Raw genomic sequence first — 25,807 nt, 5'->3', positions numbered from 1 at the left:
CTACAATGTATACTTTAAATAATAATATTTTTACCAATATTATTATTATTATTATTATTATCATTATTATATTTTAGTTTGAGTTTTTCCAATATAAGATTTAACATTAGGGTTTTTGTTTTAACTTTTGGTTTGTGCTGTAACAGAATCTAACAGGAAACTACATCTCCCATGATCCTCTGCGGTAATACGTCACCAAATTCTATCCAATCGTTGACTTTGGAGGTTTTCTTGAGCCGCAAAAATAAGGAAAACAGGAAAAAGCCTCACATCGTGTTCACAGTTTTGTATCTTAATTCGCGTTTTGTGTAAAATAAATAAACAAACAACAACAAACAAACAGCTGGTTGCTTACTAGTTGTTGCAAAAGGCTTCATCAATACGTTTGCAGTACTCGTGTTAGTTTAGATTTTACGTGTTTGTTGAGGAGAAGCTGACTAGCTTAAACTTGTTGGGCTAACTCAATATCCATAACGTTATCCACAAATAAGTTATTTTACATGAGTCAAAGTAAGTTTCACCGATGGAGATCACCCCTAAAGCCGACAAATTAAAACCAGTGTATTCTTCACCTTGTGATTCAGTGGAGTCAAGCCCCTGTAATTATAAAGAGGAAAAGGTAGGTTCAAGTGAAGTTTGCCTGCATGTTTCTAGTCAAGAAATGTTAGCTGGTAAATGTCAAGTCAAAATTGGTGAAACACAACCTTACGTAGCCTTTATCTAGGATTGCACGATATAGACTTTCAGCCGATAACCAGTAATAACCTGCTTGTTATGGCCAGTATCGATAAGATAGAAAGATTTTTGTATTTTAAAAAGAAGCTCATAACCTGTAAATTAGTATTTTACCTAAGAATTAAAATAAATGCTGTGACATTATCTGTCAAATCAGACATGTAAATGTATTAAATACTTAAAAAGAAATGCAGATAAACCACAAGAACAAAAGGCAAATAATTGACTGTGTGCTAACAATAGGAAATTGATACTTTTGATCAGTGAAAGCAATTTAGTTTCATGTAATTGGCCCTATTTAATGCATATGATTATAAAGCTTACATTATCAGGCCTGATAAATATTGTGCAATGCTATAATTATCCCACTGCCCTGTCATTCATTCACTGTCATCTCTGCAGCATCATCAACAGCTGAGCTCCTCGCTGAGGGAGAGGCTGAAGAGAACAAGGCGCTCCTTCACCTCACCCTTCTCTGTGGCCAAGCGCCTTTGTGTTGATGATGAGGAGGAGGATGGCCGACAAGTTTCAGCAGATTCCCAGGAGACAGTTAATAGCCCTCCACTGATCATGCCCAAAGTTGATGTAAACAGAAATGAAGACAGATCAGGGAGTGAACAGTTTTCTGGACCCTTTCCCGGACCAACACATCCTTCTTTCAAAGATTTGACAAAACAACAGGATCAACTGAGGAAGGAGGTGAAAGACAAAATGGAGACGCTGCGCAGACTCAAGATGGTTAAAATGTACAGAAGCAAGGTATCAGCTAATTTAATCTGTCTGGGGTTGCTTCTAGCATGAACATTTTGATTATTTATACATGAAAATTACTGTGTTTATATAACACATTACCTCTCTCTTCCTAGAATGATTTAACACAGCTCCAGACCTTGATTGACAAGTGGAGGAGTTGTGCCCAGGCTGCTCTGTATGAGCTCCAGTCAGAGTTCCCCATAGATGGAAGAAAGGCCAGCCTGTCAGAGCTTATTGACCTCTTTGGTCTGGATGATGGCATTCTGCACTTTGACCGCACAGAGGAGGACTTCACTACCTAATAAACATTCTTTAAAACAATCACATTTCAAATATCCAGAGTTAAATAACTGCTTTATTTGTTGCTGCTCTACTGTTCTTATTCACTGCTTAAGTTATACATTTCATGTTAAGTTTACCTTCTAAGAAAAGTGTAAATAAAATGGTGTTTTCTGTCGAAGAGAAGGCTTTGCTCAGGTGTGTTTCAGCTGATCAAGTGAAGGAAAGTTTTTCATTCTCAGACGCTCAACTTCTGCCGACAGGAGAGCCAGTTCCTCTGCCTGCGCTCTGGCAAACTCCGCCAAGTTCTTCTTCTGAACGATTTCCTGGTAGCGCTCCTCGGTTTTAACTGCCTGATTTTCCTCTGAGGCTGTAACACCAAACCAAGTCACATTATCAGTCAGAAGAGGCTCTAAAATCTCACTTTGCAATGCACTGAAATCATTGTTTTATTACCTATAGTTTCATAGATGTGTCTCCTTTTTGCCACGGTCACCTGCATATCTGGTAGCTGCTGCCCTAAAGCTGTGTTCTTACTAGCTTTTTTTGCTGCCTGCCTGTGAAGCTGTTCAATCTTTTTTACGCGATGCTGCACACTTTGTAGATGAGTCTAAAAATAAAGCATAAAGGGTATATGAATTCAACAGTCAGGTATAGAAAGTACACAATAAAGAGTTGCTTAATGAGATCACATCAATACCTTTTCCTGGAAAGCTATAGTTTTCTCCAGGATGGAAACCTGCTTGGACACGCGACTGTCCTGATCTGTCTTGTTGAGATACTGGAAAGAAAAGTAAATAATTACTTAAATGAAGCGAGAACTTTAAAAAAAAAAAACAGGAGTAGCAGCAAAAGTGTCTGAACAGGGTTTTCTGTAAAGTGTCTACAGTTAATGTTTTGATGAAGTTTCTCACAACAGTCCTGGCAAAACTGCCGTATTAAGTGTATGGGATCACTCAGGATGGGTTTATTTATATTCAAAGTGTTTTCCTCTCAAGGTTTCTGGAGGCCTAAAACAATGACAGGAAGCTCCGTGCCATGCCACAGCGGAGCTACCTGAACCTTTTGCCAGAGGAAACTGGCATTCAGGCATGGAAACATGTTTTGTGAGCCATGCTCATCGACTTTTTTGAAAATTATGGATGATGACTCATTTGATCTTTATTACATTTTTTTATTACTCTACCACCACCTCCATGTTATTATTTTGTCAATAACTCATGCAGCAACTTGTGTTTTATAATCCGTCTCAGGCTGCACCAAACAGTTTGAAGCTTCATTCTTTACCATGACATTCAAATTTGAATTCTGTACAATTGTTTCTCACTTATGTGGTTTGATTTTCCAATTAGGAGCATTTTTAACTCAAAAAGAATGAACTGAAAAAAGGTGGATGTATTATTTCCAAAATTAACAATTGTTTTTTATCTAACCAACTATACTACTTCAATCCATTTTTTGTTGTTTTGCCTTTCAAAAATGACTTTTTCACTAAAGTCAAAAAAATATTTTTCTCTCCTGCTTGCTGCACACAAAGAGAGGCCCGCTCCTGTTTTAAAGAGGTGTTGTTGTAGCAGCAGACTTAATTTCAAAAAGCTGCATTATTAAAAATAATTACTAACTCGAGGATTTTGTTTGAGGATTTTTTTTAGGGCAATGACAAAAAAATATGAAGACAGACATTCAAAGCTTTATTCAAAAACCCCAATAGAAGCTCTAAAGGTAAACAAATGAATTTTTACAGCCTAAAATGTGTACGAAGGGGTTAATGAACTGCAACCATGCATCTTCCTGTCAGCTTATTGTGATCGGCTTTTGATTAAACTGCCAGTTCACGCCTTAGAATGACAGTGGCTGCCAAATGAAGCAGAGAAGCTTTCCAATTTTTTAATTGCATAAACATGGCTGAGATGTTAAAGCAAGGAAATGAAAATACTCAGATTTATACAAAAGAAACGGTACTTCAGTTAATCTACGTAGTTACATATCGCAACGATAAGCCTCTACCTATTGAGTAAGAGTTTAAAAGATGCAAAAAGAAGAAGAAAACAGGGTGGGGAGCTTGCACGTGTAGGGTGTGTTTGGGGATGGTTACAATTTTCTGCTCGCAAAACATCTGATGCTGCCAAAACCAAAATACCTGCCTTCATATCAACGACTGAGGTTTGGCCAGAAATGCTGACAGGATTAAAGTTTCACCAGAAATGCAGAGACTTCTTCGCTTTTCAAACAGATGCTGAAGTTTTGACATAATTACCATGACTTATGTACCAGGTTACATCTATTCACTATCCAGTAGCATTAATTCTCAGAAAGTGTTGTATACAGTTGTATTTGAATACAAATAAAAGACATCCAGATCTATGAGAATAGCTTAAAAAGCAGTATTAGGATGTCTCAGTGTGGTGATTATACTCACATCCTGTTGGTCTTCAGAGAGTCGTAACATCTGGATGTTTCTCGCCTGGTTGTTGAGGTCCTCTATCTGCATCTCCATCATCCTGTGCTCCCACTGCTGCTGGATGATGCCTTTACGGAAGTCTTTGCACTCCACCATGGACGCTATCTTCTGCTCGCCGCGTGTCTGATCATATACATAATAATCAGCTGAGAGACACTTTGATATTTTCATAACATACTGTATGTATCTGACCACGACTTGGATTTGACTCATTTTGGTTTCAGTTTGTATTTTAATTTGAATTCAGTGTTTATGCAATTATGATATGACCCCATGTCCTTGTTTTGTCATAAGAGTGTCTGTGTGTCTGGTGGTATAGGCTGACCCTGATCTCTCTGTTGAGGTCCTCCACCACACTTCTTTGGTGAAGTACAGAGTCAGTGTAGTCAGTAGTCAGGTCTGTGGTGGACACCTCCACCTGGCCCTGTTTGAGCAGCACCTGAACCATGATGTCAGTCAGGAAAATATTCTTCTCCTTATGCAGACTGGAAGGGAGTAACACAGTGAAAACCACAAGAGGATCACTCTAATCCACTGTAATTATCATTATTTTTTTCCCCTAAAAATCACTTTTTACTATTGTTACAATATACAATGAGACAAATTAAATTATTGACTTGACATGGGTGACGAATACATTTTTAATGTAAACAAACACAAGGAATGACAACATCACAGTCATACCTTTCAAGTCCGTCGGAGAGATTTTTAATTTCACGTTGAGCTGCGTTTTCCTCATCTTTCCTCTTATGAAGGAATGCATTCATCTCAGCAAGAGTCAGAGCTTTTAATTTTACCTGCAAAGGACATTTCAAACGGTGAGGGAACAATTACAAACAAAATGAAAAAAGAAACACGCTGTGAAAGACAGTCATATTGCACTCAGGGATTATTTAAGGTAGTTTAAAGAGAATAGCAAGAGAAAATCACACTTTAAAATGTAACTATCCTTTTTTCCATAGTTTTCTTTAAATGGTACCCTTTGTCTTCAGTTCAATGTTCCAATTTGTTTAATTAAAGAAAATTGGAAATAATTTCCTTTCATGTTTTTAATTTAACAAGCAATTTGTTTTATTTACAGAAAGGCACAACTTTAATATCTATTTATTAAGCCTAGTATATGTATTTGCCGTATTAGCCATAAGTATTTTAATGGATTAGCAATGTTCATCTGGATTTCCAGGCATCAACCCATCCATGTCCTCATTTTACCTTTTGCTCACTCTCTACTTTTGTTCTGCGGACCAGACAAAATCTCTCCCAGATTGATGGATTTACGCCTTCTGGTATATTTTCCGGAGCATCCAGCTCCTCCATGGCCTTCAGCATTTTGCCGAGTGCATCGGGAGCCAGTGAACCGCATAGACGCTGCTCTTTAAAAGGGTTGGAGTTGTTGTCGGTCTGGGTCCTCATCTTTTGAATCCTGAGGCATGAAAAAAAGCAACTGAGCAGCTAATTTACAGCTAACATTGGCATATCATGTGTGTATTACAAACCTGGGTCTACGTTTGAATAACTTGTATAAAAGATCGACCACATTGGTTGGTACGTCAAAAAACTCCTTCCTGAATTCTTTGTCAAGGACCTTTGGAGACAGGGATGGATATGTATATTAAGTATCTGCACCATCACTTACAGTCAACATGTTTTTATTGTTTTACTAGCTGGCTTACTTTGTCCTCGATTACAATGCTGTCATAAGACTTGTGAAACAATTCCACTTCTTCTTCATGTCTTTTAACATCCTCTGCAATTTCATCCTGTCAGAGCAATACAGGGCACCAAGACAAGAGCACAGGTTAGCTCTTGCAAAACATGCATGAGTTATTGGAAGGATTCAATACTAGAATTTGGAAAAACATCACCACTATTAACTAAGGTGTCTCACAAATATCCGAAACTGAAGCTGCCAGTCATAAATTCCTTCAGCATTACTGTGTTTTTTATTATTACTACTTTCTGACCTTGTATGCCAATGTTTCTTCAAGTTTGAGCTTGAGCTCCAGCTCTCGATTTCTCATCTCGTCTTCTATGAGGACTGAATAAATGAGATAAGTAATCTTCAGCTCTTCCTGTAAAATACATCAAAAACAACATTAAACATGCATTTTTAAAGGTATCAAAAACATAAGACATCCTATCTCATAATTACTTCAAGAAGAAACCACAATGAGAACAGAGGGTCTTTTATCCTGTGTGAGGAAAATGATAAAAGGGAAACAAAAGGAAGAAAATGTGATGCAGATTGACTTCATGTGTTATATGTCAGCAGTGGTGGGAAGTCATTAAATTATGTTACTCAAGTACTGTCCTGAAGTTCAATTTGGAGAACTTGTACTTAGCCTTAGCAATGTGATGCTTCGTTTGACTTCTACTCCACAACATTAATTTGACAGTTTTGGTTACTTTTCAGATAAAGACATTGTTAAAGATTAAACCAGTTGTAAAGTATTTAAAACTGGTTCCACCTTGAGCTGCTGCAACAGTAACATGCTGCTTACACACTGATACTTCGGTATTAATCATCTAATGCTTTCATACTGTATTTAATAATATATCAGTCAGAGGTATCAAACCAGTACCTATACTGGTTTAGGTACATTTTGCTTCTAATAATCATGTACTCTAACTATCGACCCTACTATCTACTATACTACTATCTAGGATTTTTTCAAGCAGGACTTTAACTTGTGTGTGTACCTGTGTGTTGACTCACCTGATAAATAGCCATTTCACATTTCACTTTCTTCTCAAACAGCTTTGTCAAACTTTCATCAAACCTTTCGGTCGCCTCCCTGCTGGCTGTCTGCAGCTTTTTCATTTCAGTTTCCATCAACTGGAATTACAGCGTTCACAGGTGATATCAACTGATTAAACTGAATGGATGTTTATCATATTTCTGATCATAGCATAACAGATATGTGAATGTTTCTACTGTTAATACCTTTCTGTATTTCTCCTTCTCCTCACTCAGGTCTTTGGATTTCTTCTCATACTCTTTATAGACCTTTTTCTCCTCCTCAGTCCAGTGAATGTCAGGTTTGGTCAAAACAAACTCAGGCGGAGGTATTTCCTGTGGAGTCAATTCAATAGAAACTATGTGCACTTCATGCTCATTTAATTCAACTGACACAGCCTGGAAAGACATTTTTTTAAAAAGCCCCAAAAATAATTTGCCTAAAGGGAGATTTTTAGCACTTTGTTGTGTGAGTGTTAGGAATCTAATTTTGGCTGCATTGAGATGCAGTGTTTTATGTGCCTCATAAACTGCAGGAGGTAGGGAAAGATTTTTTTCTGCCCTTTCACTCTCAGACATTAAAAAATGTTTTGAGTAAACTCTTTGCATCCTGTGATCAAATTAAATAAAACATTCAAATCTAATAATTAAATAACAATCCAAAAATTACATTTATATTAGGGCTGCAACAAAAGTTTGACACAGGGGTACTCAACTTGCTTTTGTGTTTTTAATGCACTGTGGCACCTTATTCACTATTTAAGTACAAAAAAATATCAGTGTTAGTCATTTAATTTTCATTTTGAATGAGAAAATCGTTGGCAGGCCACATTATAAAACAATCAATTATAAAAAAGATTTTCTGACAATTTAATAAAGTGTTGCACCTCTAAAAAGAACACGTTTCAAAGTGCCTGAACTAATTTTGTGAGTAGATAATGTCACAGGAAAAATACATCTTCAACTCTTTATATAATGTTATATGAAATCATATATTATTTATCAATCTATTACATTATTAATACTTTAAAAATACAATTTTATATTATGACCCACCATTTTTAAGATGTCCTCTTTTTTCACTTCAAGCTCTCCATCCATCAGGTCATCAAGAGCCCGGTCTCTGATATTATCACCCTGCAACACAAAGACCAATCAGTATGACAGAACCTGCTTTTATTTATTACATGCTGTCAATACTGTTTGAACTGTTGAAGGACTATTGCAGAGAAATGTATTCTCACTATTGTTATCAATAACAATCATAGATGCAGTTTTCAAATATAGACGTATTTAAAGAATTTGCTAAACAAAAACACATTTTTATGATGGCAGCATACTTTGGCAGCCAAACGTTTTTGCTCTTCCAGCTTCTTCCTCTCCTCCTCCTTTTTCTGTTCAAGGGTGAGGTACTTTTCTGCTGTTATCTAGAGTGAGACAAAGGTACATAACTATTTGGTAAACTGAAAAAAAAGCATTTCAAATGAGGATGTGACCACATTTCAGTTAAAAAACAAACAAACCACAGAGTAGCTCAACATGTTCTCTTTGTGTGTTGAACTTTGTGTGTACTTTGTGAAGTGTTTAGATGTTTCACGAGGAGGTCAGTAACCTCAGAGTCGTCCACTGTGAGCAGTTGCTCTGGCTGCTCGCTGTTGGTCAGACCTGGCTCCCACAGCTTCTCGTTCATGTCCAGCTCCAACATTATCTCCCGGATGTGTCTGTTCCTGTCCCTTACACGGTTCAGCTCCTGCACCTTCTGTTTGTGCGCGGCATCAAAATCAGTGTTGAAAGCTGTCTTGATTCGATAAATCACATCCTGCATACAGAGTTGAGTAAAATGTGGCAAAGAAAAAATAATATTTATGATCATGATGACAACCATGTTTGACTGAGTCAGTCAGTTTTTATAAATCACTTCTTTATACTTATCACTTTTCTATATTCTATTCATTTTTGAAGAGTGTGTTTTGGGCACAAAAGTACTGTATAACCCTTGAGCATCACTCAAGATATTTTTGTTTGTACATTTTTCAACGATTTTGGTTTTAAGGCATGTGAGAAGTGTGAGGATTCTTTCCTCAATTATTGAAATCTTATGCCCAATAATAAACCGTGTCACCAAAATAAAGACTCCTAAGGGTTCAAAATTGCCGTTTTTACTATTTTCCTGGTTTCCACCATTGATATTGCTGCTGAATAATAGTGCACTGCAGTGTTTGATGCAATGCATTAACATATTTTTTGTTGCTACTTAATCAACATATCTCATACAGTAAATAAAAAAACCTAGGATTTAGTATATAGAAATATTTCATTTTTTATGTTTCATAATGTAAACAAACTGACAATGGTTAAAATTCTGAAAATGAATGACTAATTGGTAGTTGATCAGAACTGTAGTTGGTTAAAATATGGAAAATAAAATGCATATATCATTCTATAGCAGTTTTGTCTTCTAGGAATAACAGAGCAGCGTTTTTAACGGATGCACTAGGTTATGAGGCATCTTCATCACACTTTTGCTGAGACTCAACAATGTTTAAACAGGTTCCCACCTGCAGCAGAATTATCTGGTTTATCCTCTGCTCTGTGGTTTGAAGGCGGAACTGATCGTAGATGTAAGGATTTGAATATCCTAACTGAGTGGAGAAACTCCCCGTTACAGCAGCCGTCTCTGCTTCTTGGCCTTCCTCCTCACGCTGCTCTTCCTCCTTCACACTGGTTATGTTGGAACTTTTCTTTAGGTCGCTCTGCTGCTGTTGAAAGTTGGGGAGAAATACTTTTAAATGAGAGGGCTAAAAAATGTTGAGGATTAAATCTGTGGCCATAAGATTATAAACTTTATCTCGACAATATTGCAGTGAAGAGTTATCCTAACAACTATCCTTCAGCCACATAGACATAAATCTAGAAAAGTTTCACAACTGGCGGACTGGCACGTATTCAAGCATTTTAAAAAGTTACAACAGCAAAAGGTCAGACGTAGGACGGTGATTTAAAGCATCAAATTATTTTCCAGCTGTGAACCTGTTTTGACTTGAGTGGTTTGGAGTAAAGTGTATTTCCAGAGTGTGAAAACCCACATGCTGGGGAGGCTGCATTATCACAGCTTTAAGAAGATGTTTGGATGCTGCCTTTCTGCTTTGCATTATAAACAGTAAACATATAATCCAATCCACTCCTAACTCATCACATGTGCTTCTCATTACAACATTAACAAGAATCTCAACCACAGACTGCTCGGGCCTGTGGAACAGTTTTGCTTACTGTGCAAGCAGCCTTTTCAAACTTCCTCATATTCTGAATCTTGCAGAGTTCCTCCACCTCTTTCTCTGTTTTCTCTTTCAGAGGGTAGTTCTTCACCTCATGTTCTGAGTGAAAGGCCTGTAACAGACAGTCAAAAGTAATTTAGATTTTTTAAAACAAAACATGGCGTACTGTAAGTGCAACCTTTCTCTGTGCTCGTCTTACCTTAACTGCCCTGCCTTTGACCTTCATAGAATCCCAGCACTCTCTCTTAAGGACATCACAGAGGTAGCATTTTGCTAAAATCTCCCACTCGATTTCATTTCTCACCTACAATGTGACTATATTAAAAATCAAAGCAAAACAAACAACAAACAACAAATATACATTGTGCCATTTGTGTGTTTACCTGAGTAACTTCCTGCTCCACCATGGCCACCAGTCTCCTCTGCTCCTCAACATCCAGGTTGAACTCCTGTTGTTCCAAGCGTTCGATATCTGGGACGTTCTCATTTTCGCGCATCATCTCTTGGACCTGATAAAACAGGAAAGACGGTTTGCTCATTTACTTAAGTGAAAGTACTGATATCACACTGAGGAAGTACTCCACTAAAAGTCGTGCATCCAAACATTTTATACAGTCTATATCCATCCAAACCCTACTTAATTAAAATGATCAGTATTATCAGCAAAATGTACTTAAAGTATCAAAAGCAAAAGTACTCATTGTGCAAAATGTTTTTAGATTAATATTACTGCTGTATTAATGTGCATGTTGCATTTACTGCTGCAGATGTTTAAGTTTGTGCTTAAAACATCACGAGATACATGGCTTTACTGAACAGAAAAGGGATGTAAAACCATAATCTGAGAAGTAACTAAAGCTCTTAGACAGATGTGGTGGAGTCATAGATGACCTCTAAGTTGTGGTAGAGCAGAAGTATAAGGTTGTTTAAAATGGAAAAACTTAATTAAAGTGCGAGTACCTATAATTTGTAATTAGTACTATATTAGTAGTAAATGCACAATGTTAAAGTCTGCCACTGAATATATATAGCTGAGCTAGACTGTTAAAAAACAAATGTTTTATGATAGATTTTTAAGCATTCTAAGTGTTTTATGTTTTATGTGCTAAAAAACAATAAATCTGGTAATTAAAAGGGGGAAAGGTTTTTTTTATTTTATTTAAAAAGGTCAAATGTTCGTTTGATGCTTCGAGATACCACTGGATCATTTTCAATTCAGTGTTCACATTAGCTGGCATTAGCATAGCTTGAAAGCTTGTATATTTTTTTTATATTTATGCATTAATGTACCAGAATTCCACATACATATATCAGTTAGCTTATAAGTGCTTTAACTTTGTGAGAAAATGTTTTTCCCTTGTCTTTTACTGGGTGTGTATGTGTGCCCTGGTAGTGAGTTGCTGTATATAATTACAGGGATAAGTCATATTGAATTAAAAAGCGCTTACCAAGCATGTTGATGATTCAGTATTTGTACCTACCTGCACTGTGCGATCTTTTTTAATGTTAACGTGTTTAATGTTAAACCTATGACTACATTCTTAAATATGGATTAAAATCAAAACAAATATGCATTAAAACTCACTTACAGTGTCACGTAACTCTTTGATGTTTTTCCTCAGGTTTTTCTTTGTCTCAGAATATTGCTCATTATCTTCTCTAATAACCTGTTTAAAACATAGATTGAAAACAAGTGAGAAATTATTGAGTCAGTATTAAATTGCATACCATTATGTCAAATAGACAAGAAACATAACACCCTCCAACCATAAATAAACCTAAATGACTTGCAAAACAGTGTGTTTATTATGCTAAGCTTTGCAACATGGGGGAAAACGACACTTCACTCAACATGATGCAGCTTGATTCAAAAAGAAGTCACTTCAGGACATGTGAGTCAGATAAGAAGCGTGTTGTAGCATAAAAGCAGGCAGGAAAGTGCCTCTGCCCTTTTCCCATCTGTCGATGAGGTGTAAAACCCACAATTCAAAGATTGCCACACCTTCATTATCAATCTATTGTTATCAGAGAGCTTTGTCAGGTTACAAAGTACTGAACATTTATTTGCAAATGCTTATCTGCATTTAAACTCTGTACCACTTTCTAATTGGTTGACTCCTAACTCTATAACGCATGAAGATAAATCATGCTGTTGCAAACTGTGTGCCAAAAGCAACATAGCAATATATCACACACAGGTGAGATGGGCACTTTCGAAATCCTCCACCTGCAACATCGTACACACAGGAGAAGTATGTAAACACACTTAACATTATCCACATTTATACCACCACGACAAATATTACAGCATGTTAGTCACTGACCGCCTCTCGCCTGCTCTCCAGCCAGGTGGGGTGTGAAGGTGGAGTAGACAGCAAGCTGTTATATCTCTCATCCTGCTCTGTCACATCCACAGTCTCTGATATAACACTGACCTGAGCGTTGACAACACATACGAAAACAATGCACAGTTCAAGTTCTTTATCTAACATATAACTATCCTAATTAAATATGTATAAAAAAGAGAAAAATATAGATTACACAAGTAAAAACAAAATGAGAATCTTAACCTTAAATAGTGTAGGTTAAAATAGGGGATTAAATACAAACAAGTAATGTATAAATAAATTATTTGAGGCAGTAATTGCAAAAGAATAAAGAGAGTAATAGAGGAATGTAGTACGAAAAAAGTTGGGAAACAGTAAATATAAGTATATAAAGGGTAAAGTCACAATAGATATAGAAAAGTAAAATAGTATTTGATTTGATGCACTGCTTAAAAAAATCTTCTAGTTAATTAAGGCCTTTACATAAGCAATAAATAACATAATTTAATATCTATCAGATTGTGTAATATTCATGCCAGATACATACCACAGTAATTAAGAACACAAGCGCTGAGCTGTTTGTCACTGGAAGAGCTCAAAAACAAACTGCTTCTTATAAACGATTAACATTGATTGTTACATTCCTTAAATTTACTGGGATGCCTCACACTTTTATAACCTCCAACAATCTGCTGTCCACCAAGGCTTGATTATGTTATCATTATTGTAAGTCTGTAGTACAACATTTATGTAAACTTAACTTAACTTAAGAGGAGGCTGTAGTTTGTAGTGTTGTTCAGTCTTGTTTTGTTATACTAAGAGGTGTTTGAGATATTTTTTCCATCCACATTTTTATAACAATGACAGGATACAACATTTTAGAAACACTGTTTAGTATAGCTTAACAATGTAACCTCCATGAGGTGAGGCTTTTTACAGGACTGTTGAAGTGGTGGAAAGAAACAAAGTACATTTGCTCAAGTAGTGCACTTATTAGTACTTGAGTATAATTTGTATGAGTAATGTTCACATTAACACATCAATAATTATAATAAACATTACTGTGACATGGGCCATTGTGCATAATGTGTATTTTTACTTTTAGTACTTTAAGTATATTTTGCTAAAATTTTTAAAAATGTAACTTGCAGAGTATTTCTACACAGTGGTATTACTTTGTTAACTTAAGTAATGAATCTGACTACTTCCCACCGCTGGGCTGTTTTATTAGACTGCATTAGTTTTATTGTGTGAGTGTATTTTCTACAATTGCAGTATGCTGTTTGGTGTTTCACAGTCAGAACATTGTTATGTAGCACTATTTTTTACTGCAAAAAAAGCAGAATATCACTTACCTCACTTTGCTCTGGTTGTAACATGGCAGCAGGAGACTCTTGGTCCCACTCAGGCAGGTCAATGAGGACGGGGTTCTCTGTGTTGAATATGTCCTTCAAGAAACGATCCATAGACTGACTGTACTGAGTAGCTTCATTCATCTTATTAGCATCCACACCTTTAATTCTGTATGGAGCCATGGAAAATAAAGGATACACAATAATGGAGCAGATATATGAAGATATTTGTAATAGCAGGTTTATGATGGCCAGTTGATCATAAATCCCAATAAATATAAGAAACAATAACTTTATGATCTTTCAAAAACAAATCATGCTGTCTTTAAATTGAAAGAGTTTCCTTCTGCCCTATGACAAAATAATTTTACATCAACTAGCTGTTTTGCCTTTGTACAATAACTATAATCAAGTTTCAGAGTAAAATAACACTAAAGAAAAAGCTGACAATATATGAAATTTAATTTATTTATTTTAAAAAAAGTAAAGTAAGAGTTAATAAAAGTCCAAGTTCGTCTATATAATTTTTTAAATTTGTCTGTGGCACTTAGGAGTAAGCCCATTTGTTTTTGCTGTACATGTACACTTTTAACTGGTCACAAATATATAGTTAATAGTAATTAAAAAGGCTTTACAGTTATTCTATAAAACTTGTGGGCAATGTACTTCTTTTGCAAATGTTACTCAAACAGGAGAAGAGAGTGCATTTGTTGAGGTCTATTTTCTGTTGTGCTGTTAACTTGGTCCACGAGTCATTATTCATTTCAGCAGGAGTGTGTATATGGAACTGACTTAAAATAACACAGCGCCTGTGTTGTTCATAATTAGGGAACATGTCACGAATGTGCAATGCTGTGACTCATAATTCAAGTGTTTTTCAATATTTTTTGGACAAAGTTCTCCATTTGTATGGCACAAAGGAATAAGCCATACTTTTGCAGACTTTTATTTGTAAGGCTGCTGTTGTTCACAATTAACTACTGAATATGTTTGTTGCGATCTCTGGACATTTACCCCTACAGTACCTAAAATGAGCCTCCTATAAAATCAGGAAGTAAGGGCTTAGGAAAAAGAAGAGAAGTTTTCTTAATTTAAAAACAAAAGCAAGGAGGAGCAAGCAGAAAAGAAGAGGATTGTAAAGTGATTTAGATTGTGCTGTGACATTTATTGGTACATTGTTTTCCTGCAGATTATGGCCATGATCCTCATCGACCCAGCACTTCAGTTGTATTTATTTACAATTGTCCTTCAAGGCCAACACCACGACCAAAAGTAAATGTACTGTACACACTATTAAACTGCGTAAAAAGTGGTGTCACTACTGCGAGCAACAGTTCCCTCTACTGTTCACAGCTGTGCATTATGTAAGCATGACAGACTGCTTGTGGTTTTACCTGAGATCAGTGCACACAAGAGAGCCATCTTTGAAGCCTGCAGTGAGGAGCATTTGGCTGTCTGCAGAGAAGGACACGCTCCGAACTCCACCCAGGCGCCAAGGATGACATTGTAGTTTAGTGTACCGCTCCTGTAGGTGCAGCAACAGCATTGTGATACAGACAATAAAAATATGATTCCAATATTTATAAGATCTCATCATGACATTGCAGTTCGATGTGCCACTCCTGTAGGTGCAGCAACAGCATTAAATTATAGTCAATGAAAGCACAATTCAAACGTTTACGAGAAATAAATAGAACAAAAATGAGCTCCTACCATAGAGGCAGTGTCTCGGATGTGTAGTAGGCCGTCTTGACCCACAGTAGCCAGCCATAAGTGGTGAGGAGACAGAACAGGACAGGCGGCGCCCAGAGAGTGAGCCATCACTTCCTGTTCTAGTTTGAGCTGGACCATCTGTTGACAGGAAGAACTGTCTGTGTCCTGGGCAGAAAAATCTGTGTTAATCATTGTCACTGTTTCTATAATAGTTCAATAATCTGTCATGTTAGGAAGCAGCAAACCTGGGGAAGCTGAAATCGCTGAAGAGTTTTCCTCTTGGGGCAGTAAGCAAAGACATCACTGACACCCAGAACACAGGAGTTGATTGGATAAGACACTTCGTATCTGGACACTTTGAGGATTTGAGTAGACAAACAACCATGTCGGTCTACACAGTCTGGACCTGTGGGTCAATGTATGAATATATTAAAAAATAAATAATTAAAAATAGTCAGTTTCTTTTTATGCTTTAAGCAATGTCTATGACATCTACCACAGAGAGTCTGAACATATGCATCTGAAATAATAGTGAGGGACTCCTCAGTAGTCAGTTTTGGCCTTGAAGTGCTGTATTAGCTTAAGCATGTATATAAATGAATAATACAATCTAAAAGCATAATATATAACTTTTCTGCATTAAAATTACGAAACGGTTACCTAGACCTAGGTTACGTATTTTGTTGAGTTGTGGTCTTATATACTGAGTTGTGTACCATTATCCCAAATGTTTCCAATTATTTTTTAAAACCCAGAAAAAACTGTAATTAGTTGGAGGTAACAGTCCGTTTGATTTCATGTTCCTTTTGCACCATATTTATGATATACATTTCAGATCTTGGTTGTTTTTAACAACATATTTTAACCAGATGAAAGATTTAGTCATCAGGTGGCTGGATGTTAAGTTATCAGAGAAACAAACTGAGCAAACATTAGTGGTAGCTCAGCTCTCAGTCCCATCAGGATGGAAAGTTAAAATAACTTTCATGTAGATAGCACCTTAAAACATGTTACAGGCATGTTTTTAGTTATATGGCTCATTAAACCTGTGTGGGGCACAACTCTAATCTGCTGCCGCACCCTAGACTGAATGTTTGCTTTTTCCTCTAGAGACCTGTCTGTCTCATTGTCTATCTTGTACAACATAGTTTTACAGGGTGCAACTCCATCATTTACTGCTGAAAGATTTTGTCACCATGAAACAGCACAATCCTTGAGCTGGTTTGATGCAATCTTCCCCTTCCTTGTAAATCCGCCCTTTTACCTACATGAGCTAAATTATGAACTGCTGGTTGCGAAGTAAATTCCTTTCTTTTGTTCTTTTGTTCATGTTGTTAATGGGAGCCACTGGACCTAATCGGCTCTCTATATATCTCTCTCCTCTGTTCCAGATCATTTATGATGTTCACCCAGCGCTGACTTAACAAACAACATCACACCAATGTCTAAAATACCCGTGATTTAAAAAGCTAAGTAAGTAGTGAATTAATCTACTCCATCAGGGCTGTACCTGCAAGGTCCCTCAGAGGCAGAGAGAGCAGTGTCAGCTGGCTACCATCATGATTTTTGCCCTCCTGTTCGGCACACAGTGCAAGAACTTTTACCTGTTCACAGTCTCTGACACACTGAGTGGAAAGAGACAAAATGGGGCCGGGAACAACTGGAACAGAGAATTAAGTGGTAAAGGGAAAAAGGTAAATTTGGATGAATTCCATCTTTCAATATCTAAATATGACATGACCAAAATAATGCTTTGTTCATTTGAAGGTAAATGTTACAGTAATACACACTGAAGCTTTATCACAATCTTAACTTCACCTTCGCATGTACAATGTTTTTGTAAATACAGAACAGCAGTAACATATCTGATGAATAAATTAAGAGTATCTACCTGTATATCCTATGACTGAAAACCTTTTTGATGGTTTGGCATCTAGTACAAAGATATGTGAATCTGAAGCACCGGTGAGTAGGTAGTGCCCCTCTTGATCAAAACTGTAAAACACACACACACACACACACACACACACACACACACACACACACACACACACACACAGATTGTTTGCCTTTTCCATAAAACTCACCTTTGGGTTTTATGGGTACTGATTACTGGATGATAATCAGGATGATAATATGGATGATACTTACACTAGGTGATCCACAGGAGTATGGTAGAGATGAACCTGGTGTACCAGACGAGGTTGTTGCTCTCTGTTCAGGTCAATGACAAGGATGTGTCCTGAAGCCGTTCCAACAGCTGTGTATTGTGCAACAGGACAGCAGGCCAGACTTGTCACCTAAACAGACACAGATCACAATGCTCAAATTCTTACAGAACTTACAGAAGTGTATTACCGTGACACTACTTATATTCTGAATGTTACACATATTGTGAATCTGACCTCAGCTTGAAGAGACAGGGAACCAAGGCAAATGCCATCTGTGGACCACAGCTGCAGTTCTCCAGAATCTCTCACTGACTGCAACCAGAAAAAACACAAACATCACCACTCACTTAAGAGACATTGACCCAAATTACACATCCCGAGACACTGTAATTCTTGAGCAAAACAAATGTTTTACCACACAAATATTCTTGTCAGCGTGTGAAAAAGCTGCCGCCACAAAGTTGCCACTGAGAACATCCAGGACCTTCTCAATCTTGTCTGACCGAGTTGGGTTCAGCATATAGATTTGTCGCTGAAGAACAAGAAGCCTGTTGTGTTAATTTTCATTATATCTCTTCTCTCGAATATATATGATATTATTTCATGGCTTTATATAAATAAATATGCTACACTTTGGTTCACTATAGTACTTACTGTATTAGAAGATAAAAGCAATGTTTCATAGTCAGGGGAGTACATTGCAGTTGTGATGGGTCCTTCTAATTGCCATGTCTGTGTGATGTTGATCTGAGTCCCTTTGATTTGCAGACAATGCATCACACTCTCCTGTGACACATTAATATTTTAAAGTGCTATTAAATTGGAGTTCATGAGAATTCCTGATGACTGAAATTTCAAATCAGATCAGCGTTTGGTTGAAAAATGTATTTATTATATTTCACTACATTTTGGATGTGTCATGTGGATGTTTAAGAATGCATGGGACTTTACCTTTCCTACAGCGATCAAACCATTCTTGTTAAGGGTTAAACCTTGAAAGCTGCTCTGAGTTCTGAGTTCAGGGATGGCATCAGCAGCTAAACAAAAGTGAAACACAGATCAGATATAACATTTATTTTTTTATATTGCCAAATAAATTCTGCTGCTATTCATCACACCACTGACACTTTATTAGCACCACATCACTTTACTGTTCCATTTTCTCTGATAATCAAAACAGGTTTTAATATTGAACAATATTTGTATTTGGGACTAGTAATACTCCCAGTTACCTAAGTCTTTTAAAAATCTACCCAGTGGCCCAGTGTGTGTGTTTGTTTACTTGTGGGGTTGAAGAGAACTGAGACAGACAGGTTCTCTGGGTCAACAAGGAGCAGAAAGCCTTCTTCACAGCCCACATAAAGCTCTGATGTTTCTGTCCAGCAGATGGCAGTAGGAGTTAGTCTGGCTTTGTTGCAGAGTTTATTCTGTGTAAACACATGTGGAGTTGGGTAACAGTTTACATTTTGTCTCTGTTTGTATACCTAGTGAGAACAAATTTATTTTTTCCAACAAATAGATTTATAAATCCAAAAAGCACAGCTCTATCTCCAAAACAAATATATTAATTGGTGGATGTGTATTTGTTTTTTGCATTAGTGTATAAAAAGCAATGAGACAATACCACAATGATTTCTGCCTTGTCACCCTTGAGCCCAGCAATAGCTGATGGAGGCATCTCTAGACCAAAATAGGGCACTGTCTCACTGACAGTGTGAGAAGTGGGCACCAGTCTCTCAACAAATGAACCATCAGTTGCTGGAAGCTCAATCACACTGCAAAGCAAAAAATATGACACATACATACGTAATATCCATTGCACTTGCTGCTTATAAAATGGAAAGGGACAGATACAGGTAATACAGTTTAAATTATCTGCAGAAATGATACTACTTGCTTGTAGGTCCACTTTACCTTGGTTTTAGGACATGAAAGCTGGCACTCCTCTCAATATTCCAGACAGTTAGCGATGTTGTGCCCAAAGCACAGAGCTGGAGCCAGTTGAGAGGGTTGAACACTAAAGAAATGACATCCTGCCCAGCTTGTGGTTGAGTACAAATTGGCTCAGCAATTTCCCAGTTCCTGTATCACACATGATTACAGTAACAGAGCAACTCAGCCTAAATAAACATAACTGAAAATATGAAGTACACAACATGAAGCAGGGTGCTGCTTTCAATGGCTTACCACACGGTTATAGTGTAGTCTGGAAGAGAGGAGCAACAGCCCAAATAGGGACCACCATCACTTAATGTCAGAGATGTGTAGTCAAGTTGTGCTGTTCCTAGAAAAACAATCAGTGGAAACTATTTAGGATCTGTCTGAGAGGAAACAATTGTAGAGCCAACAACCAAGCATAAATAACAATAATCTTCAAATAAAACTAGAGTAAAATTATTTACAAAGACAGCTGAAAAAAATCGATGGCTATTGCATAGATTTAGCAAATTATCTCAGCTGGGAGAAAATCATACCTTTTAGTTCATTTTTCAGCTGAAACTCGGAGAAAGTGTATACAAATATAGATGGTGATAGTTTTTCCTCGGAGAAAGCGAGAATTCCATTGTTGCCATTGGCTGTCAATTTACCAATACCTCTACCAGGACTCTGAAGCAGACTTTGCTTTTTTGTCTCCAGGTTGAGGAAACAGATATAGCTCCCACATGTGTAACAAACTGTTTTGTTGTCGACAAACTCGATGCTCTTGTTAGTAAAACCTTGTGTCCACCTGGAAGGAGTAAAACAGGCGAGAATTAGCTTGCTAGTTTATTAGCATACGGATCACTGAGGTTAGCATACATTCAGTACAACTGTGATAAAAACGGTACATAAACGGTTTATAGTTTTTTACTGAAGTAAAAAAAGATTTTGCGTATGTGAAGCGGCGGCATACCTGACTTCTAAACTTCCAATGTCATCCATTTTAGGATAAAAATAAAAGTACACACAGTAATATAAAACTTTTTTCACCAACACAACAGAAACAAACTGGCGAGTCGTTGCGTATCCTAGGCAACCAGACTCTTTAATGCCATTGGTTCATAATATATCTGACACGCCCATACCGGAAGTAGGATGCACATAAAATAATTCAGCCTGAAGATCGCTGAGAACAGTACGTACAGTCGAATAACTACAGCTTCTTCTTTCATTTACAGACCCTCTTGCATTCGTGTCAAGACCACTTTCGCCACCTGAAGCATCATGTCTACTGAGAAGTGTTTTGCTGGAGGTAAGACGTACAACGATTACTCATCTAACGAAAGGGCACCGTGCAGGTGTTACGGTTTAACTCGTGACCCTTTTAAAAGATGACTTTCCGCCAAATCCATTTGAGGTTGTCGACAGATGTTTAAACATAGTTTTAGCTTTACATTTTAAAGGGGCTGAGTAGCTAATTTACGGGATACATGCACACACAACTGTGTGCAACATACTCCTAAAGCTAATTTGGCATTGTAATGTTAAACACAACGAAATAACGGTTAGCATGAGTTTTTCATTTTCACTTCCTTAACGTTACATTTGTCAGACACACGTGTTTAACGTGTGTATCTGATTCTATTGAATGCATCATTTTGCATGAAAACTGAATGATGCTGTACTTGACATGCTGCCAGATGTTTGACCTCCCATTCATGTATTCCTACCTGACATGCAATCACGTTACGAAGCAATGACAGCAGCGAAATTTTTGCAAAGTCATGGTGACTATGCAGTTTGTAACCTGCTCGGCAGTCCGTTAAGCTAATTGTAGGTTATAATAATATAGAAGGCGTGTATGACAAATAATCCAATAACCAACTCCTTTTTAATTTTACTTTTTTATTACATTTTCAGTTATGTCCCATGTAAAACGCCCTTGATTTTCTTGAAAGGCGCCATATAACTTTAAGTTATTATTATTAAATTATTAATAATAACATACGTATTGTATTTCCTTTAGCACTGAATATACATAATTAGCACTGCGCCTCTCTGTGGACACTCTAATGATATGCAGCTGTGAGAGATGTCCAATAAGTACATTAAGACTATTTTATTGACATTATAAGTAACTCATTTAAAATGTACTCAGTGTAAAAAGGATAGATTGGTAAAAAGTTACTGCAGTTGCTTATCAGTAAAGAACACGGTGGTCTCCTTCTATGTGACTTTATAAGGCTAAAAGGGTAAAGTTTAAACCGACTGTTTTTATGTAATCCCATTTAAATCAATGATAAATATAAATATAATATAATAAATATAATAATCCTAATATAAGAAATATGATATAGATATACATCCCTATGAAATAAATTACACAATAAACAATAATGCAATCTAAAAACATAATATTTCTTTTCTGCATTAAAATATTGCTAAAAGGTTACGTAGACCTAGGTAACATATTTTGTTGAGTTGTGGTCTTATTTACTGAGTTGTGTACCATTATCCCAAATGTTTCCAACAACTATTAAAACCCAGAAAAATCTGTAATTTATTCGAGGTAACAGTACCTTTGGTCAGCTGTCGATGGTATAATGTTCCTTTTGCGCATGTGTCAGGGTTAAGGTTACCTGGTTTTAAGCCACATTTTTGCAATATACATTTCAGATCTTGGTTGTTTTTAACAACATATTTTAACCAGACGAAAGATTTAGTCATCAGATGGTTGGATGATAAGTTATCAGAGAAACAAACTGAGCAAACACCAGTGGAAGTTCAGCTCTCAGTCCCTCTGGGATGATTTTAACTTTCATGTAGATAGCACCTTAAAACATGTGACAGGCATTTTTTATTTTATTTCTATGACTCATTCAACCTGTGTGGGGGACAACTCTAATCAAATGTGCATATGTAGAATGTCACCATGAAAACAGCACAATCCTTGAGTTGGTTTTATGCAATCTTAACCTTCCTTGTATATCCACCCTTTAACCTACAAGAGATAATTTTTTAACTGCCAGTTGCGAAATAAATTCCTTTCTTTTGTTCTTTTGTTCATCACTCCTCCCAAGTCTGCAGTGGACCTGCTTGACATCTGTCTAAATTTGTCTAGATTAATATCACCACATTACTCTTACGCATATGAGATCCTCACCTTGCATCTTTGACATTGTCCACCAGACTGTTTCAAGAGGTAATGGGACCCATCATAATATAATAAATATGATATAAATATATATCCCGATGAAATAAATTACAGAATGAATATATTAGTTAATGTAAATATAAATAAAATGATGTAATACAATTCAATAAATAATAATTTACATTTATTATTTCATAGGACTTTAATTTCGTAATGCCTTAATATCAGCAACATTTTATTGAAGTATCAAATGTAAAGTTTTCATAAGAATGTTCGCCTTTTTTTATCATATATAAATTATTGGGTTGTTATAAATGATGTACTTCAATGGATGCAGTATTTTAAAGATGTAGCTGGTTGAGGTGGAGCTCATTTTTACTGCTTTAAATGCCGTTCGGTAGCTTATCTCTCACATTGCATCCAAGGTTATAAAATTATTTTATGGTTGATGGTAAAATACTAATTGACCTATTATAAACTAGTAGTTGTAACTGTGAGATAAAGCTGGGGTCTATAGGAATTCTTCTGAAATGATTTGAAGTTGATATACCAAGCAGCATGAAATGGAAACACAAAAATAAAGAACAAATACATCAAAAGTGAAATTCACCTCTTAACTACATATTTTTAACCTCACTACACCAAACTCTCAAAGTGGCAAAAATAAAGTCAGCTAATTGTTTCAGCAATACCTATAGTATACCTAAGTTTTTTTTTAAAAGTGTTAGAGAGGTAAGAATAAATGTTTACTGTCAATATGCCCTCCTCCTTGTATTATGTCATGTATGGAAATGACAATATTTTTTTCTTTCAGGAAGTGCCGCCCCGGGTCGAGTCCCAGAAGGCAAAATCAGAATTTACAGCATGAGATTCTGCCCCTTCGCCCAGAGGGCCAGATTGGTGCTGAGTGCCAAAGGGATAAAGTAAAGAGGCGTTTCATTATATTTTATTTTTGACCAAAATTTTTCTTATCCCAAAACATGAAATTCCTGTAATCTAATTAAATATGCATATGTCTTTCAGGCATGACACCATCAACATCAACCTGAAGAACAAACCGGACTGGTTCCTTGAGAAAAATCCTCTTGGTCTTGTTCCAACACTGGAGACACCTGCTGGTGAGGTGATATACGAGTCTCCCATCACCTGTGACTACCTGGATGAAGCTTACCCTCAGAAGAAGCTGCTGCCTCCCTCTCCCTTTGGTAGGGCTCAGCAGAGGATGATGTTGGAGCATTTTTCCAAGGTATCCTTTATACAGACTTTTATCTAAATCCTGTTTTGTATACTTGTCTAACGTGACTATCCTCAGATAATCATATTAATGTCTCTGTTTTCTACAGGTGGTACCATACTTCTACAAGATCGCAAATGGGAGGAAGAACAGCGAGGATGTCTCAGGACTGGAAGCTGAACTGAAAGAGAAGTTTGGCAAACTGAATGGGGTAGGTTGCCAAGTCTGCTCTGGTTTCTTATACATTCACCATTTTGGTTGACTGTAAAGTATAAATTGTCCCCAGTGAGGTTGTCAAAACTATCAATATTTAATATTTTATCAATGCCACCAACATGTTTAAAAGGATTTGATCTCCATTAATTATGCATCCAATAGTGTCGAGAGTGCCAAAGCTATAAAAACTAGCAAAGTTGCAGTTTAGACCAATGTCTGTCAAGACTTATGGAGCCATGACATTTGACTTTAAATTTGGATATTGCTTCAAAGCGTCAAATTCTAAAAATGTGATAATTTACACAAATCTTCAGCTCAAGAGCACATAATATCTAAATACTCACCACAGTTTTAAGGTGGGCACCCAACATTAGTGTCATCAGTTCAGCATCCGACCAAATGAACACATGAACAGAGGGATAAAAAGCCAAATTAACATATTTTGTGTGCCTCAGACTTTTTTGCAAGGTATAGAGTATCTTCTTTTATACTATAACTCTATTAAAGTTCAAATTTCTAGTATTGCGTAAAAGGTAGTCCTCAGGAATGATCATTAGTGCAAATGTAATTGTGAACGCCAATAAATGGTGAAAGATAATAAGGAAAAGTGAGAGATCCCCCACGTGTCTGTCTTAATGACCATGGCTGGCTAGTTTACTGTGTTTTATGCAATTTACATTTTTCAGGAGCTGGGTAAAAACATGTTCTTTGCTGGTGATTCCGTCACAATGATCGACTATATGATGTGGCCATGGTTTGAGAGGCTGGAGCTCTTTGGACTCAAATGGTAAGTAATGAACTGAATGAACCACTCAGGACATTTTTAAATAAATACATTTTATTTATGGAGGCATTTCAAAACATCCATGGAGAGTAGCAAAAAGTACAAATGTTTGGTACAGTACAAAAGTAAGACTTGTACAATGAAGAGCAGGGAATTTCACCTGAATAAGGCATATAAGTCTTTCTCATATTTCCTTCATGACGTGTGATAATCGTTTGAGGGTTGACTTATGTTCATGTACTGTAATTTGGTCTTTGGTTTGATTCCCGTTGTCTTTTCAGCTGCCTTGACAGCACACCTGAGCTGAAGAAGTGGACCGAGCGCATGTTGGAGGACGAGGCAGTCAAAGCCACCATGCACAGTGTGGAAACCCACAGGGCCTTCTACAAGACCTACGTAGAGGGGAACCCAGACTACGACTATGGCCTGTAGAAATCAAAACAAGTCCTCAAAACTTAAACCGTCCCATTCATTATTCATATTTGTTTTGGTTAAGGTTATTCTTGTGTTTTGTTGTTTTTCTACATTGATATAATAGCAAAATACCCTTTAGCAAACATCATGTTGGGTTTACATTAAAGGGACACATAGGAGAGGATTTTTTTACTTTGTGATTAATAAGAAGGAGGTACAATCAGGTAAATATGAATCAAGGTGTTTTACTATTTTTAATAAAGATTTTTAATGACTTTTGCC

At 36.7% G+C, this 25,807-nt stretch overlaps 3 protein-coding genes across 4 annotated transcripts; 2 read left to right on the top strand and 1 right to left on the bottom strand.

Annotated features, from left to right (window-relative positions):
- Nucleotides 1-224: 224 nt before the first annotated feature.
- Nucleotides 225-1,969, top strand: sfr1 (SWI5-dependent homologous recombination repair protein 1). The gene is made up of 3 exons (XM_059359721.1): nucleotides 225-619; nucleotides 1,138-1,494; nucleotides 1,602-1,969. Exons 1-3 carry the CDS (start codon nucleotides 524-526, stop codon nucleotides 1,788-1,790), a joined length of 642 nt encoding a protein of 213 aa, XP_059215704.1. The 5' UTR covers nucleotides 225-523; the 3' UTR covers nucleotides 1,791-1,969.
- Nucleotides 1,808-20,860, bottom strand: cfap43 (cilia and flagella associated protein 43). Of its 2 annotated transcripts, none has more exons than XM_059359712.1 (38): nucleotides 20,697-20,860; nucleotides 20,278-20,531; nucleotides 19,991-20,087; nucleotides 19,718-19,885; nucleotides 19,428-19,578; nucleotides 19,086-19,230; nucleotides 18,755-18,840; nucleotides 18,458-18,589; nucleotides 18,219-18,335; nucleotides 18,038-18,115; nucleotides 17,784-17,932; nucleotides 17,524-17,627; nucleotides 17,143-17,292; nucleotides 15,878-16,038; nucleotides 15,633-15,797; nucleotides 15,314-15,444; nucleotides 13,923-14,088; nucleotides 12,565-12,675; nucleotides 11,830-11,907; nucleotides 10,624-10,749; nucleotides 10,440-10,544; nucleotides 10,236-10,352; nucleotides 9,524-9,724; nucleotides 8,578-8,784; nucleotides 8,306-8,392; nucleotides 8,022-8,102; nucleotides 7,173-7,301; nucleotides 6,945-7,064; nucleotides 6,193-6,300; nucleotides 5,902-5,988; nucleotides 5,725-5,813; nucleotides 5,441-5,651; nucleotides 4,913-5,025; nucleotides 4,554-4,713; nucleotides 4,187-4,351; nucleotides 2,468-2,548; nucleotides 2,224-2,377; nucleotides 1,808-2,137 (listed from the first exon to the last, which is right to left on the bottom strand). In XM_059359712.1, the coding sequence occupies exons 1-38, from the start codon at nucleotides 20,723-20,725 to the stop codon at nucleotides 1,962-1,964; spliced, it is 4,989 nt and encodes a 1,662-aa protein (XP_059215695.1). In that variant the 5' UTR covers nucleotides 20,726-20,860; the 3' UTR covers nucleotides 1,808-1,961. The 2 variants fall into 2 exon arrangements, with proteins under 2 accessions (XP_059215695.1, XP_059215696.1); XM_059359713.1 differs by having other exon boundaries at nucleotides 9,524-9,721.
- A 20-nt stretch (nucleotides 20,861-20,880) lies between these two features.
- Nucleotides 20,881-25,802, top strand: LOC131993716 (glutathione S-transferase omega-1-like). Its single transcript, XM_059359719.1, has 6 exons — nucleotides 20,881-21,035; nucleotides 23,692-23,800; nucleotides 23,901-24,123; nucleotides 24,221-24,322; nucleotides 25,014-25,114; nucleotides 25,393-25,802. The coding sequence occupies exons 1-6, from the start codon at nucleotides 21,008-21,010 to the stop codon at nucleotides 25,541-25,543; spliced, it is 714 nt and encodes a 237-aa protein (XP_059215702.1). The 5' UTR covers nucleotides 20,881-21,007; the 3' UTR covers nucleotides 25,544-25,802.
- Nucleotides 25,803-25,807: the final 5 nt, after the last annotated feature.

The sequence above is a fragment of the Centropristis striata genome, chromosome 20 (assembly GCF_030273125.1).
Source record: "Centropristis striata isolate RG_2023a ecotype Rhode Island chromosome 20, C.striata_1.0, whole genome shotgun sequence".
NCBI lineage: Eukaryota > Metazoa > Chordata > Actinopteri > Perciformes > Serranidae > Centropristis > Centropristis striata.
This window is presented reverse-complemented; position numbering and strand designations above follow the sequence as displayed.

Bases quoted from the DNA above. Each gene is read 5' to 3' on its own strand.
- sfr1 (XM_059359721.1), top strand. From the start codon at position 524: ATGGAGATCACCCCTAAAGCCGACAAATTAAAACCAGTGTATTCTTCA. The intron at 620-1,137 runs GTAGGTTCAAGT...TCATCTCTGCAG, and splicing joins GTAATTATAAAGAGGAAAAG to CATCATCAACAGCTGAGCTC. The intron at 1,495-1,601 runs GTATCAGCTAAT...CTCTCTTCCTAG, and splicing joins TTAAAATGTACAGAAGCAAG to AATGATTTAACACAGCTCCA.
- LOC131993716 (XM_059359719.1), top strand. From the start codon at position 21,008: ATGTCTACTGAGAAGTGTTTTGCTGGAG. The intron at 23,801-23,900 runs GTAAAGAGGCGT...TATGTCTTTCAG, and splicing joins CTGAGTGCCAAAGGGATAAA to GCATGACACCATCAACATCA. The intron at 24,323-25,013 runs GTAGGTTGCCAA...TACATTTTTCAG, and splicing joins AGTTTGGCAAACTGAATGGG to GAGCTGGGTAAAAACATGTT.
- cfap43 (XM_059359712.1), bottom strand. From the start codon at position 20,725: ATGGATGACATTGGAAGTTTAGAAGTCAG. The intron at 11,908-12,564 runs GTCAGTGACTAA...TGTTTTAAACAG, and splicing joins TGGAGAGCAGGCGAGAGGCG to GTTATTAGAGAAGATAATGA. The intron at 2,549-4,186 runs GTGAGTATAATC...TTTTCTTTCCAG, and splicing joins TCTCTGAAGACCAACAGGAT to TATCTCAACAAGACAGATCA.